Consider the following 16,367-nt stretch of genomic DNA (forward strand, 5'->3'; position numbering starts at 1 on the left):
ATGAAGTTTCTAATAACAAATGCATTTTTACTTGGTGTTAATGAGAGCAGTTCTTTTAAAGGAATAGCAATTCCCCATGTAAATGTTATGAATTGACAGTTATTTCTACAAAGCAGAGCAAAGAATTATAAGGAAACTACACCTGTGTAGAAAAAAGAAAACATGACAGTTTAGTGTCTGTACATACAGTTTTATATAAATAAACACTATCATACAGTGAAACGAATGTCGTTACATACAGAAAGTAGAGCCGGGACTCTTTAAGACAATGCTGTGAAAGTGTAGTCAAATGTCTACTGAAATACGCCAACACCTAGTTTAAGATCAAATACACCCTCGGACCACGTCTACTCTCTCGGCAGTTCCCACCTCATTTTAAAAACTGTAAGCCTTGTGTAAAGTGGCTTTCAAAACATTGTGTAATTTCTTGTCCTTCCCTGTCGCATTAATAGCAGACACTACAGCGTATAGCATGAGGAAAATAAACTCTTCTCATGGCTGTCATGCGGTATATTTGGCAAGCTCTCTGCTTCTCTGTGCATGTGTTGTTTGTATGTAGAGGAAATTTTACTTCCTTTTTTTTTTTTAAGTTGAAAGACGTGTTGGGAAATCTGTAAATTCTCATTGTTCAGGGTATTTTTACTGATCTTGAAAAAAAAAGAAATCTTCTAATTTCTATACCAGTCAAATCTTTCAATGCATGAAATCAATGAAACAAAGGAACAACATGTGCGTTTTCTCCATCTGATATATTTTGAAATCAACTTCTTTAAGTGCAGATGTTTTTTTTTGTGTTTTTTTTTAAGCAATCAAGATAAAAGCACCCAATTTTACTTTCACTTTGAGTCATAAAAAGCTTTAGTGGACTTTAAGGGCGATTTTTGAAAGTCGTTATTTGTCTTCAGTTTTATAATACTCAGAATGTCACACAAGCCTAAACAGCATCTCTCACAACTCTTGACATTCAAAAAACTCTTGGCTCGTCAGTAACCACGAAATTCCCGCTTTTGTTTTGATTAAACTCGAATGATATTTTGTCGGCATCGCGCCCCTCGTCACGTGTCGGACCCGTCTTGTGACCTCGACCTCCGGCAAATCTGCTCACAGAATGCGGCAGGAAGCGCTGCGCATGGGCAGGTTGGTGGGCAGCTTGGCGTACTGCTGTCTGAAGCTGTTTCTCTTCCTGGCGAGTAAGGGAGCCGGGTTCTCCATCACGTCAATGGGCGCCAAAAAGTCGGGCACCGCGTTCCCCTGGGGCACCTCCAGCTTGTTCTTAGTCTTTTTGGCTTTCTCCTTCTCCTGGCACTCGATGGAAATGGTGGGGAGCTCGTTAGTGGCCTCTGGCGTGGGCAGCGTGTCCGGCGGGAGCTCGCTCGGGCTCGGTTTCCCTTCCGCTTGCTCCTCGTTGCCGGCGATGTTGAGGTTGGACGCCATGCGTTTGGCGCTGTTGCTTCCGGAACTAGTGCCATTACACATTATTCAAAATTCACAGGGATTCACAGGAGACATAAAAAAAAAAGATGGTACAGAAACCGCGTATCTACGATCATATTATCAGAAATCAAACATTTTACGTTTGGCTTGGGTTAATAGTTGTTCGCCTAATTTCACTGCGTGAATATGGGTCTGGTCACCCTCCATAGGGAATCATTTGCAGTTGTTTCACCCTACTGGGCGTAGACCTCGGGTTAATGTGAACCAATCAGCATGCGCCGAAACCGGCCATCATCGTTGCAACGACCTACGGCTCTTGTATATCTATTAAATTGTTTTATTGAACGCCAGCAGCTTGATGAGGCGATCGGCGTTTATTCTGCGCTGAACGTTTGACAATTTTTTTTTCCCGTTCAACAAGAGTTGAAAAATATTAACGCTGCTTTCGTCACTCTCATCAGCCGTCCAATCACAGCGAAGGAGGGGCGGGACAAACGCGGTCAACCACCGACGCTGGTCGCTGATTGGTCCGCCCTTCAGAGCGGCCGTGCTAAGGTTAATACGAGCTGAGTTCGCAGACTGTCGACAGTCGGTGCAGCGAGGCTAAATAGTTGTAAGAACTGGAATTAAATGGGTTTCTGATATTTGCACAAATATTTTTAACACATAATTTTGTCTGTTATAGTACAACAGTCTTATTTTCTTGAAACAAGCAAATTAATCTCTCCTTGGAGTGATGTTGTTTCATTTATTTTCAGTGCAATCAACAAAACTGTCTGATCACGTTACAGATGACTTCAGACTTTGTGTTCCGAGTTCACTTATTTGTCTTTTTTCCTGGCTTGGATCAAGATACTGTTGCCTTTTTCAAGAAATATCTCATATAAAGGGGAACAGCACTGGGCACAAGTGGAAATACGTTACCAGAGTGGAAGAATTACTTCCTGTTTTTTGTAAAATTACTCCCAAAGTCCTGAGTCCACAGCGTGTGCACAAGATAAGTGAACTCTGCGGTGCTCACTTATCTCCCCGTCTTTCTACTCACCCATTAGAACTTATTTCCTCTGAGTCTTTCTGATCGCTGCTGTAGCGAAGCTCTCCCGGGGTCTTGAACGATAGATCGTTCTTTCCTTTCAGCCAGTAGGTCTTCATGTAGCCCTTACCCTGGAAGATTTCAAGGGAGACAAATATTCATGTTGATCTGAAATGCTTTGCAAAGACTTTTGGGAACATTAGGTAAGTATTAAGTATTAGGGTTAAAAGATCTCAAAGCTGAGAGTGAGTATTTTTTTTGAATTACTCAAGAGCAAACGTCCCCGAAAAAGGGTGGCATGCCATTTTTCTAATTATACACCTCATCTCGAACTGTAGTGCTCGAACTATTACTGTAGCAAGACGGGCAAAACTGGACATGTTGAGTCGCAGTCATTAATGTCCACCTCGATAGGTGGATAACGAGCTACAATTTGCAGAGAAAGATGATAGAAAGCACCTGAACTACCTCTTACCTTTACGAAAATCTTGCCCCTCTCCTCAATAAGGTAGGGATCATGCTCCAGGTGGTCTTGGGTGGTCTGACTGATGTGTATCTGCATGCCCTGCTCACACATACGCACACACAGAAAACTAAGCTAACTGAAAACATGTAGTTTATCAGTTTTTCTTGCTTTAAGCGAGCACATCTAGTGAGGAAATTAAGCCTGCACAAACTGCCTCCATTTCTTATGTACTTTCATTTTCATCACGGAGCAGATTCCCCCTCACAACATGACATCAACTTCTATTACTGTAAGTAATGGAAAGCAAATGAAGTGATCAGCTTGTTGCATCAAGTAAAGAGCAGCGTGCACAGTGGCATCATTAAACAGAGAATGTTTTTTCTATTCTCATCTGCATGAATTTGACTGAGTGGAAATCATGAATGTCATTATGTCGTCGCTGGCGGTTATTTGGAACATCTCTTTTTTTTTCTTTTTTTTTTTTTGGCTGGGTGGCAGCCTATTAACAATGTTAGTGCAGTCACCACTCCGTTGCTCTCCATCCTCGAGGCTGTGTTGACGGTGTCGCCGAACAGACAGTAGCGAGGCATCTTCAGGCCCACGACGCCGGCCACCACCATACCCGAGTGAATACCTGAGAGAGGAAACACAGTTAGAAGAACCAAACCTGAGCTCATAAACTGCCTGGTTTCATGTTCCACTGCAGTTATTGTCAAATTTTCCCATACAAACATTCCGATTTGGTTTTTGAAATTGCACTCGCCGTTTCAGCATCGAAATTCAAAAGTTGTGAAAAATACAATTTAATCATTGTTGCTTCATTAAATTTTACTTGTGATTTGAAAAAAAAGGTTTCTGTTACTGTTACTTAACGTAACGACGATACAGTGTTCGCGCGGTAGTGATTGCTTTGATCAACATTTGCTTTTCCTTCCATGACCTGAAGGATTCTTCCCCACGATTGCTGGGTATCGTTCAAAAAGTTTCGAAACCAGTACCGATACCTTGACTACAATACCACTTCCTGAACAATACTTATTCTAATGCCGAATTTGGAAAAATCCACTTTAACAGAGTAGGCTTCGGCACAAATCTTTAGTTTTCATGCAGTTTAGAGGGGGTGAGCGTAGCCCGGATTAATATCTGTAGCTACTCACAGATGTCTACGAAACGCCTCACGTGCAACAGGTGGATGCTAGATAGTCGGATGTGCACGTAGAAGTCTTAGTTACTTCAGTTCGCACAACGCAGACAGGTATGAGGCCAAAAATAAGTTTGAAAAGAGTGAGCGAAGGTGTTCTAATGTACGATTTATTTTATCTGTCTGGCAGGTCACCCAAGGACAGCCTGTGTTTGGGAAATACTGTATTGGTTTACAGATCTTGATGAGATTTTTTTTCCCTGCCTAAACAGAGCAGGGGCTGTGCTTTTTTAAAAAGGAAAATGGGTTAGTGTTGATGTAGCCTTGGTATTGAAATTGGTTACCAAAATGAGAAGGCCTTTTGTAGATGGTACTGAAGCAATTCGGTTGGTGCAAAAAAAAAAAAAGATTGATGTTCGGTTCCCAGCGCCTCTCCCCAAAGACTTAGATCAGAATAGGCAGTTTACAGAATAGATAGACAAATGGATGTTTAGTACAGTGATATTGTACTTCCTCACTTTGCCTCTCGGATGCCGCATTGAGACTTATTTTTATTATTTTTACCGGCAGTAAGAAATAACATAAAGCAGATGTTTTTTTTGTTAAAGTAGTGTTTTCCACTAGTCATGTATTATCTAACGTTCCTTTAAATCAAAACATTTTATTTCCAATTTTTCAGTTCGACTCGTCCCATGGTTTCAAGTCCTGAGTAATAATAATAATTTTACACATTCCTAAAACCCAGTGAGGGATATAAAAATGATAAAAAAAAAACATTTCCCTTGCCTCCTGTTTACTCTATCGATATCAGTGGTTGACTGTGAGAATAGCATCCCCCTTCTGACAGTAGCAAACTGTGTCTTGCTCTTTGTAGTTTATCTGGTTCTTCTCGGGGAAGAAAAAAAAAAATCCTTCTGTTATGCCCCAAGATCCCCAAATCCTATTTTTGGGACTGTTGCTCAAAGGTGGCAGAGTGGCTGAGTGGATATAAAGCCTTAAACTTCAGCTGTCTGAAATAGAAGCCTCAAACCACCGATTCCCCACCAGCTGTGCAGCCGACACAAAGCCACAACCGCCACATGCACAGCGAGGCAAAAAAAACCAAAACACGACATCCAAATAACACGGCCGCCTTATCACACCCGAGCCACTGAAAGCACCAGACAGTTTTTGTACTTTCTCACCAACTCTGATCTGGATGTTGTCCCCGGTGGACGGGTCTTTCAGGTGGTCGATGGAGCTCAGCATGTCCAGGGCCATGTCGCAGATATGGTGCGCGTGAAAGGTGGTCTTGTTGGGCACGCCCGCCACCACCATGTAGGCGTCACGGATCGTCTCCACCTGGACAGAGAGGAGAGTGACGACGTTGTGTTGGCAGTAAAAGTGGCAAATCTCAACTTTTTAGGTTGTTTGCCCTGGCTAAAATCCCCTGTAATACAGTCCCTTCAGAATCTAGCTGAATTTTCTTTCGTGTGATTGTTGCGATCAGAAATGCACGATTTTGCAGAAGATTTGATCATAATTTGCGATGTAAGTTGCGGAGTTTTATGTGAGTTTCTTTGCAGTAAAATGGCAGGAATTTGAAGAAAATTGCATAAACAACGATATGTAATCAGTTTCTGTGATACTAATCTTGCTGTATATCACAGAACTATTTTAGTTTTAACCTTTTATGTCAAAATAGGAGATTTAAATGCTGTTTAATTCATGTTAGTTCAACACAGAGCTCAGCTTCTGCTGATGAAATCTTTTGCAGAAAACTTGCGTGGATTTAAAAAAATTACAACCTACCGCAAATATTGAGTGAATTTGCATTAATTATTGTGATCGCAAGATTGCGATTTTCTGGAAGGACTGATAATGTGTTTTAAAGTTTGATTTTTAAAGTTTAAAATGTGCTCTGTGAAAACAAAGTGCTTTTTTTGACAGTCTTAAAAGTTGCTTGTTTAATGGGAAAAAAGCCAAATGTTAAGATATTACAAAAATATCAAAATAGGCTTCAAATCGGACCCTGCATTTTTTTTTTTAAAGATAAATTAGTAGCAGTTTAAAGTCATTTACAGAAACACTTGCGCGTTGTTTTGTTTGTTTGTTTGACTGACTTTGTAGACGTTGTGCTTCTCGCTGAGCGTGTCGAAGACGATGTAGATCTCGTTGAGCATGTCCACCACCTGCATGGGTGTGATGTGAATGCAGATCTCATTGAACTTGACCACGTCGCTGAACAGGATGGTCACATCTGGGAAGACCTGCGGTGCACGTACACACACACACACACACACACACACACACACACACACACACACACACACACGTTAAATTATGACAGTTTCGCACCAATACACTCACCAGGAAAAAGTAATTCCATTTCACATCGTGTTCCCCGTCGAGCCGAGGCCACTGTTGCGTGGCTTGCCCCCCCCCTGACCTCGGTTGATGAAACAAAAGGTACTTGGGATGCAACATGTGCTCTCGCTGTAAGTGACTTAGTCTCTCTGGTCACAGTGTTCTATTAAGTAGGATGGAACAACTCTAAAAGCACCAAAAAATATCTACGACCTCAATTTAGTACTGAGCCATTTTTCAGAACACTATGTTTTTATACGTGTTTTTTTGAAGTACCGCCGTCCTTGTTCGACAAAAAGCAGTCTCTTGTACCTGGCACGTCTCCAGAGCGGTGATTCCCTTCCTGAGCCGGTCGGCCACCGCTTTAGGGATCATGGCGTACAGCAAAGAATCTCCTCTCTTCTTCTCCTCATCCAGCTTCTTGATGATTTCCTGCAGCTGAGCATATTTTTGTTGCTCCTAGAGGATCAGAGACGGGGACACAGGAGTCGGCTGTTACAGTCTCACCTCTCTTTAAAGCTCCAAAACCCTCCCGTTCTTTGTCTTCTCTAATCCTCTTAATCCACATCTCTCCTGCATGACTGAAGTGGATTTAATGGGTGAAATCAATAGGGGAGCTGAGCTTTCACCTGGGCTCACCTGGTCAGGTTGGCTTCAATACAAGAGCGCTCGCAGTTCTTACATTTTGTGCACTCAGTGTATGATTAGAAATAACTTAAGCTTGCAAGTGGTATAATGGTACATTTTATAAGGTAATATGAACCCTGATAGTTCAGAATTGAGTCGAACACAAGGCTGGTTTCCTGCCACGATGCTCGGCTGCCCAACACTGAAGATTAGTTTTTTTGTGTGTTTTTTTTTTCCCCTTCACCTGATCGAGGGCCAGCTGCAGCTCAGCCGACTGCTGCGTCCCGGCCAAGATCAGCTCTCTGCTGGAGTCGTGCAGGTTCAGATCGTTCACGTACACACCCATCTTTATCATGTCCTCCACGGTCTCTATACTGCAGGAATGAAGGAGAGGAAATGAGGAGACAAACTGTAAAGTGGTATAAAAATGTCCAATCTGTAGTTTCACTTTCAATTTCAGTAATTAACAATCACAACATTTACCACTGGATACAGAACGTGTCAGCATTTGCATATCTAAGACGGAGAATTTCTTTTCATTTTAATTGGGGATAAATTGATCTGCAGACTTTCTTTTTTACAATAAAGGCTTATATTTAAAAATGGCTCAATTTCAGTTATTCAGTAGTTGCCGTCTGTACAGAAATAATGCAGGTTTCTAGTAAATACTGTATGCATTAGCAGCGGAAACACAGGATGACTCTCTGTGTGGGCTCAAACAGAAATACTGCACTTTCTGTTCAATTGAATTACTATAGATTACTGTGTGTTTTCAGTTAAGTCAATATTAACGAAACCAAACACCTTTTTTTTGTCACTAAATCCTGCAAACAAAGTAAAGAAAATATCTTCTCTGAATTGCTCGAAATGTCTGAAACAGTTGAGGGAACAGCAACTGAATAACTCAAAAACTGCAAATCAGAATATAGAAAGTCTAAAGTATACTAAAATATGAAACATACCAAAACTTGGAGCAGTAGGAGATGCGTGCACACATTAACATGAGTCTGTCTCCTTATTCGTGGTAAATAAAACCATTTCAGTTATCTGGTATAACAATAACACTCAATATTCATCTCAATGTTGTTGTTTTTTGTCCTTAATTGGATTTGTTCGTGACAATTAACTTTGGACCGGATTCGACCCGTGAAAACCTGACATACGTAAACTAATTTTCCCAATTAGACCTGATCAAAAATGCATTTGACCCAAATTAATTTAGTCGAGAGAGAGAGAGTGAGAGAGAGAGAGAACAGCAACGCAGGTAGCAGAATAATACATCATCTATTAATATGCAGCCACAGCTGAAGAGAGCAGAAATACCTGAACTTCCCAGACAACACTAAACAACCTGCTGCACTGATTGATGCACTACGTGATCGGAGCTGATGGCGAAGCAGCTCGGATCCATTTCGTTGCTCGACACAACGTTCGCAGCAACAGAGCGAGACCCTATCAGACCTGATTAGATTGAAAATCCAGCCCGACTTTGTTAGGACTGCAGTCGTCATGACCTTCGCAGCATCAAACGTGGTCCCCCGTTGGGGGAGCGGTCTTACATGGGGGTCCCCAGGAAGATGAGGGAGTCCCACGGGGGGACATATTTCATCTGGCCCTTCAAGTGGAGAGGCTTCTTGGGAGGCTCCCGCATGTCCTCGAAGATGGTCTCGCTACATTTTCCTGAGAACCACGAAGGAGAGGTTACTGGTGTCGTGGCTCAAATAAAAAAAGTCGGTACTCAAGAAGGGAAGACCTGTTGACTCAAAACCACTTGACACTTTGCACTCCCTCTTATGATAAAGATAGAAATGTTAGATTTAACTAAGTGCTGTTTAAAAAAAAAAAAAAAAGGTTAAAGTGTTCTGACCAGTGACGGTCTGGAAGGCCAGGAGTTCGATGTCCTCGCCTCCGGAGTTGGCAGAGTTGTTGTACTGGGTGAGAGAGCTGCTGTACTCCTGGTCCGTGCCCTTCATCTCCTCCGCTGCCTTTTGCTCTGATTGGCGGAGAGCGACAGAAACAGTGAGAAGCATTGATGACCGGATGAACCAGGATGAGTTCGCCATGCAAATTAACATAAGTGTGTGAAAGGTGATGCAGTCAATTCCAATCACACAGTCAGGCAACACTGAATAAGTGGACGTAGTGAGGGGATATGATTGTCATGTCCTCTTGAAATAATTACACCCCCAGCAATATGCTTCAAATTAATTTCCTTCTTTTTATTTTTTCTAATCCCCTTTTATTCTGGTGGCAAATTTTTGAGAATATTCAATCTGCCGCTACTTGTTTGGTTTGCCATAAGCCTCCTTGTTGTATTAAAAATGTATTTCTACGTCTGTGTTTAAAGATAGTTAAAAGTGTCTTGAAGAAGCAGTTGCATTTAAATTTGTTGTTAAACTAGTAGTGTTTTGGCTTTTTAATCAGTCTGATATTCATTTCCACTTGGATGTTCAATTCAATTTTTAAGGCACATAACACAGTAAGTCCTGATAACAGGCCCTTACAACATTATGGAGAGGAACCCAACAATTCCCACATGAGCAATAGCTGGAACTCCCTTTTAACAGGAATAAAACCTCAGACAGGTGGGCGGCCATCTTCCCCGACTGGTTGGGTTGAGGGGGAGAGTGGAGGGAGGAAAGAGAAGAGATTAATAAATGCATGGACCAACTTTTCTGCTTCTGGTTCAGGTGGGATGTTCCCGGTTTTACTGATATTGCTTAGATGAAAGAAAGCAGTCCTAGAGACTTGCTTTTATGTGTGATTTGAAGGACATATCACATCAAAGAATGACTGCGAGATTCCTTACAGTGGTGCTGGAGGCCAAAGCAAAGTCATCCGGAGTAGCTGTGTTTGGATAAAGAATTTTGAAGCAGCTAACCATAATAACGATAGTTTCTCCATATTTAGAAGTAGAACACTACAGGTCTTGAAGTCCTGGATGTTTTTTTTAGACATTCTTCCATAGGGAGATATAGCTGGGTGTTATCTGCGTAATAAAGGACGTTCATGCAGTGTTTCCTTACGGTATCGACTGAGACGGCAGGTAGAAAGTAAAAAGTATCGGCCCTGGCACCGAACCTTGTGGCACTCCATAACTGACTTTTGTATGCACGGATCCGATAGATAGGATTTGAGCCGACATAGTGCCGTTCCTTTAATCTCAATGACACGTTCCAGTCTCTGTGATTAAATGCTGTGATCGATGGTATCAGAAGCAGCGGGACAAGTATAGAGACGAGTTTGAAGCAGCCAGAAGATTGTTTGTAGCTTTCACCTGTACTGCTTTTGTTCCATGATGCTTCCTAAAGCCCGATTTAAAATATTCAAACAAACTGTTGCAGTTCAAATGGTCACACAATTGATTTCCGAAGGCTTTTTCAAGGACTTTAGAAATACAGGGGAGGTTGGATAGCGGCCCATAGTTTGCTAACACACCTGAATCAATAGATATATCATAAATATTTTATTTTGCCTTTTTCCACATATCCAGCCAGACTTGATTGACATTTTGTGATCCCATCAATTTGAAATGAACGCTCTTTATGCATTATGGAATTGAAACTGAAAGAGCGGTACCCCTTTCTTCTTCTCTTTTCGGTTTCTCGCTCTCCTCCTTCTCTTCTGGGTCCTCCTTGTTCAGTTTCAGGACGTTGACCTTCTGCTTGCTCTCCACCACAGCTTTAGACATCAGCTCAAACACATTGTTCAAATGGGTGTAGATCTGACGAGAGTAAGCGGAACGGATTTTTTGCGGTCTTGAAGCATGATGACAGAGCAGTCAGCAAGGCAACAGATTGAATTTGCACTGCAGAATTACGACAAGTAACTGGGCAACTCCTTCGAAACTCACGTTGTCCCAGCTGAACTCCAGCATGGGTCGCACCAGAGCGAACTCCTCGTCAACCTTTTTGCCCTGGAGGTCGGAGAAGACCTCTTTGAGGCCATCGCCGATGCGGTACATGGTCATGTCGCGGCGGAAGATGACGCTGAAGGGGAACATGTCGAAAAAGATACCTCGCTTCATTGGCAGCTTTTCGTAGCTCGGCGCTGTCTTCTGCTGAGGCATGCGGTGCTTGAAGGCGGCGTTGTCGAAGTTCATCTTGTAGACCTGGACCAGGGGGAAAAAAGTTGAAACCATTTCGTTGAAATACAAGTTGATTCGTGTTAATATTTTGTGGTAGTAGGGATGTCTCTCCGAAGTGCACTTCGTAAACCAAAATTACTAACACGGGCCAGTTGATGGCAGCAGCGCAAGTCATAAAATGCAGTGACTTTTTGCTTGCGGAACATATCGAACTCTACGGAGGTGACATTGTCATGTTTGTTGTGCTGTGAATGTGAATTTACCCAGAGCCCCATCCCAATAAACACTTATCTCCATCCAATAAGCACTTGCCGTCTGAGTGTAAACAAACAACTCCGCCTGGCGTCTTATTGAACGCGATGGAATCATTTCCATGATGATTGAACTGACGCAAGGGGTCAAGGTCAGGCGCCCCAACAGCTCCAATCACACTTGGTCAAAGTCCGAGTACGTACCACATACGTCATTTTCTCCGTTTCCTCTTTGGATAGGATTTCCACTTCGATGTCCGTGTTGTAAAATTGTCGCCCCACTTGAGAGAGCTGCCCTGCAGGAGTCGAGCGCGCACGCACACACACACGCACACGCACACACACACACACACACACACACACACACGGGGGTGTAGAGGTCAACTTTAGTGGATAAGAGAATCAGTCAGGAGAGGCTTGTGTGGCTTCATTTACGAGATAACTTAATAAATAATATGTTGTCTTAATTAGAATCAATGACTGAATAGATGAGCCTTGTCTGATAGTTTCACAGCTGTTGTGCCCTCATGAACTGTATCATTTTACTTTTTAATATTCATGCTGCGCAAAACTTTCTTTCCCTCTTTTAATATCTTCAGCTTTATAATGGAAAGAAAGTTAGAAGGAAAATGAGCAGGAAATGCGAACGACTTAAAATGAAGTGTAACAATATAAAACGTTTAACTGTAAAGTAGTTGTATTTAAAAAAAAAAAAAAGATCCAGCATTCAGGATCGTTCTGAATTAAAATCAGATGGTAGTCAGATCTAAAAATTACAGCCAATAATTTGTCTTGATTGCATACACTAAATTATTAAATTATACTATTCTCGCTATATTACAAAATGTCCCCACTGTGGGATTAATAAAGTCGTATCTATCTACACACATTACATAGAATTAACATTATAGTAATCTTATTTTGTAAAGAACATACTGGATGAGAAAATGTGTATATTTTTTAATTATTGTTTGATACTAACGTTGCAGATTTCTTTCTCCACACGTTATATCAACTGGACCAAAAAAAACAACAACAATGACACTTTGCAATGTGAAATTTAAATAAAGAGACTTCCCAGTTCCCTGAAAATGTTGATTTTTGCAGCTCCCTTGAAAGTAAAAAAAAAAAAAAATGTGTAAAATACTGTAATGTTTTGGAAAATCTGAAAAATACAGATACACAAATTGAATAGTTGTGTCTGTGTACGCTGCTGAAAATCAACAAAAACTTTGTTTTATACGTTTGAAATTCACACTTCAGAACAAATTCCTGTTCTTTTCTGCTTATTCTCCGCGCTCTGAAGTCAGTACATGCTTGACCGCGTTGAGAGTTCCCCCGAGGCCGGAGTCTATCCTCGCGGGCGCGGTAGTCAGAAACACACCACAAACACAGCGGGGCGATGTAAAAACCCCCCGCAGAGAGCTGTGGGAGGGGATCGGGGTGGGGTCGGAGGTCAAACCCAGCTTCCTGTCGCTGCGGTAGACCCCCAAGTCTCGCGTCTTTTTTTTTTTTTTTTTTATTACCTTTGACGAACTGGGTGAAGCCCTTGCGGGTGCTGCGGTAGTGCAGCGTGAGGCTCGTCTCGCACTCCTCCTCCACGCAGAAACTCGGCGGCTGCACTTTGGGGAAGGAGAAGCGGAAGTACTCGTGCAGGTTGTCCAGCTCGTTGATGAAGTCGCGCACATTTCGCCCCAACACCTGGGAAACAATGAAGGAAAACTTAAAAAATGATCGAAAATGATTTCATTTGGAAGCATTTTTCATGGTGTCCGAAAACTTTTTGCTTTTTTTTTTTTTTTTTTTTTTTTTTTAATGAACCCCACTATAGATGTAGAAGCTACTTTATACAGAGAAGTTTTTGCCATCAGACTTTCTCTTTCATTTCAAGTAAATATATGAAACCTTACTCTCTCCTTGGGGAATTCTATTTGAGCAGAAATAATGGATGCTATTTCTCTTTTCAGCTGCTTTTAACCACTCGTACTAATAATTCCAGTTCTTATTCCATTTGTCCCCAAATGTGAAATATATCACTTCCCATTGTGCCAGAAGAGGTTTTTCCTGTGGGGGAAAGAAAAACCGTAAAAACGAAAGACAACTAAAGCGGTGGGCTCTATGTCACCTTCAGGATCCGCTCATATCCGTAGTTTCCAATCCTCTTGACCATATAGACCCCGAATGCGTACATGAGTTCATCGTGGGTCTTTCCCAGGACCTCGCCCGCCGCCTTGGCCAACCGCAGGATCAGGTTGTCACTGTAAGCAATCAGGAACGCTATTTATTACATCAGTGTGATTCAAAATGGGCTTTTTCAGTTCAGTGATGGACAAAAACAACAAAAAAATGCCCACATTTGGTAACTTCAGTAATAATAATGTGAGTGGCAATTTTAATCAGTCAAACCCCAAAAACAGGGATGGATCGAACGTAGGAAATCTTCAAAATGCCCCCAAAAAACTGTAATCGAGGAGCAAACATTGCTACCTAAATGCTGATAAATTAGTTACATTCACAAGTTTAGGGAAGTATCCTAATCCTGCGTTTAGCCATCATTGTATTTTCATTCGTTTTATTTAATTAAGATTTCCGTCTCGAGCGGAGACTAGGAAATCCTGCACCTGCAGTGATGATGTTTTCGATTCATCTACTGTATTAGCTTATGCATTACATAAGAAAGCTATTGAGAGCTAATTAAAAGCGTGAACAGTTCTATTTTTCTCCTGCTGTCTCACATACAGACGGGATTCCACACACGGGGATGATTGCACACTTTTTCTTTGTTTTGTAGTTACTCCTGTTGACTCAGGTTGGTGATTACTGTATGCATTTTAATGGAGGCCCCTATTTTGTTTTATTTTACATCGAAAACTACAACTTTATGCAAAAATTAGGCTGCTGTTTTTTTGTTTTTAAAGTGCTCCAATGTGTTGCAGATGCAGAATTTTGCAACTGTTGTTTTTTTTTAATATGTTACCGGTGAGTCTTTTGCTAAAGGAAAATTGTCTGTTACCGTTCAAGCACAAAAAAAAACCAACCAAAAAACATCGCACCAGTTTGTCCCTAAAAATCGTGCGGTCGTCACAGAATAAACAACAACGACCTACTTGTACATCTGATGCCTGACGAACTTGAGGTGGGGTATCTCGGCTCGGTTCTCGATCAGTCTCCACACATCCTCTCCGTAGGATTCATTAATGTAATCGTTCACTGCTTCCAGGTACAGGCCGTACATCTTCAGAGGGTTAGAAACCTCCAGAGTGCTGCCGAAGTTAACTGCTTAGCTGGGAATAGACCGCGGGGGAGAGAAATGACACATCAGGAATAAAAGGCGGGACTCATCTTTGGTAGAATCAACAGTTTAAAGTACCGCTGATGTTTAAAAAATAGTATATATTTAAACGTTTTTTTAAAAAAAAAATTTTATTCAAGTACTATACTTAACAAAAATGTTAAAGTGCTTGTTCTTTACTTTCCTTTCCAATTGATGCCACAAATACTTCCACTCTTCTACATTTCAGAGGTAAATATTGTACTTTCAACATATATTTGACAGCTTTAGTTACTTTTCAGATGAAGAATTGACACAATTGATAAGATAACAAGTCTTTAAAAAAAACAAAAAAAAAAACGCAACACAGTCATAAATTAAACCACAAGTTTCCAACCTGTTTGTTATCTGACAATTTAAATGAAGCCGTGTGTAATCACATTTCAGGATGTCTATGACTGGTCAAAATAGTCATTTCAAACTTTTTTTTACATGATCTGATATCGCACCAAAAATCAAAGACTAGAGAAAAAGTCCAAGAACTAAAAGACTTTTGTGTATCAGAAATGTTTTTTTTTTGTCTTTCCCCAGCAATAATCTGATGAGATAACAAACAGGGACAACATGTATCCGCTGTCCCTGTTTATAAAACTGTATATAAAGTATTTTAAAGCGGCTCCACCTCCTGCGGCTACAACAGTAACAGCTGTTTTACGCACTGATACTTCAGTATTAATAATCTAATGATGTCCTACTTAATAATATGTCACTCCGAGGGACCAAAACAGCACTTTCACTTTAATACTTTACCTGCATTTTGCTTCTAAAACTTTTTTTTCATGCAGTACATTTACTTATAATGGAGGAATTTGACATTACTGCCTTGATATAATTATTAGTAAGTGGTAATACTACTAGACTGTAACACTAATTGGCACTGTCTTCTCATTAAATTAAATTGATTTATTCTGGGCTAAAAGCAAATCATAACACATTGAATTAATATTCGGTCCACATGTGCAATCAGGGAAAGAAGAAAATACTTGTTTCTTTTACCTGTGTCACGCACAACCTCATGAAACGTTAGGTAACCCCCTCAGACAACACCTACATCCGAGAAAAGAACAACATTGTCAAGGGAAGCGTGGAAAAAAAGAAAGAAAAGAAAAGGCAATCGCATCCTTGACTGCATGTCTGCTGCCGCTGCCGCTGCTACACTTACAGGAAAAATTGTGCCACTGTAGGGAAAATACAAGCAACTGAAAATAGCATCAGGCAGCAGGGTAATGCGTCTAACCCACCAGTTAAGTCAAATAAAAACGCATAAAATACGATCAAAGTGGTAAAAAAAAACAAAAAAAACAAAAAAAAAAACAACAACAACAAACCGATCCAACGCCCAGGTGAAAGAGGAAACCGCCCTTACCTGCAGTCTCTCTCTGCTGCGTTATCCTGGCCTCCATCTGTGACCGGCCGAGCACCACAGCACCTCCCCCCCCCCCCGCCGAGAGTTTCCACCTGTGGCTGACATGTGCGCTCTCCCCTGACACTTGCTTGTCAGGTCAACAGGTGACCGGGGAGCCACAAATAGCCAGCGCCAAGGCATGTTTGTGGCAGGTAGTAAAAGAAAAGGCACCAAAAATAAAAACAACGGTTTTCAGCTGCGTGGACTGACAAACCGTAGTCTAATTTGTAATATGTAGAAGTCTGT

General features: G+C 41.3%; 1 protein-coding gene across 2 annotated transcripts; it reads right to left on the minus strand.

Moving 5' to 3' along the window:
- Nucleotides 1-157: 157 nt before the first annotated feature.
- On the minus strand, nucleotides 158-16,103 carry LOC138213756 (soluble guanylate cyclase 88E-like). 2 transcript variants are annotated; one of them, XM_069175006.1, is made up of 18 exons: nucleotides 16,083-16,103; nucleotides 15,713-15,763; nucleotides 14,493-14,669; nucleotides 13,511-13,643; nucleotides 12,912-13,086; nucleotides 11,590-11,681; nucleotides 10,901-11,158; nucleotides 10,627-10,771; nucleotides 8,915-9,040; nucleotides 8,607-8,727; nucleotides 7,292-7,421; nucleotides 6,733-6,879; nucleotides 6,177-6,323; nucleotides 5,259-5,415; nucleotides 3,458-3,567; nucleotides 2,943-3,032; nucleotides 2,480-2,598; nucleotides 158-1,459 (listed from the first exon to the last, which is right to left on the minus strand). In XM_069175006.1, the coding sequence occupies exons 3-18, from the start codon at nucleotides 14,618-14,620 to the stop codon at nucleotides 1,102-1,104; spliced, it is 2,436 nt and encodes an 811-aa protein (XP_069031107.1). In that variant the 5' UTR covers nucleotides 14,621-14,669; nucleotides 15,713-15,763; nucleotides 16,083-16,103; the 3' UTR covers nucleotides 158-1,101. The 2 variants fall into 2 exon arrangements, with proteins under 2 accessions (XP_069031107.1, XP_069031108.1); XM_069175007.1 differs by lacking the exon at nucleotides 16,083-16,103 and adding an exon at nucleotides 15,879-15,899.
- Between the last annotated feature and the right edge of the window lie 264 nt (nucleotides 16,104-16,367).

Source organism: Embiotoca jacksoni, unplaced genomic scaffold, assembly GCF_022577435.1.
Source record: "Embiotoca jacksoni isolate LCO1_2020_lvr unplaced genomic scaffold, fEmbJac1.0.p SCAF_63, whole genome shotgun sequence".
NCBI classification, from domain to species: Eukaryota; Metazoa; Chordata; class Actinopteri; family Embiotocidae; genus Embiotoca; species Embiotoca jacksoni.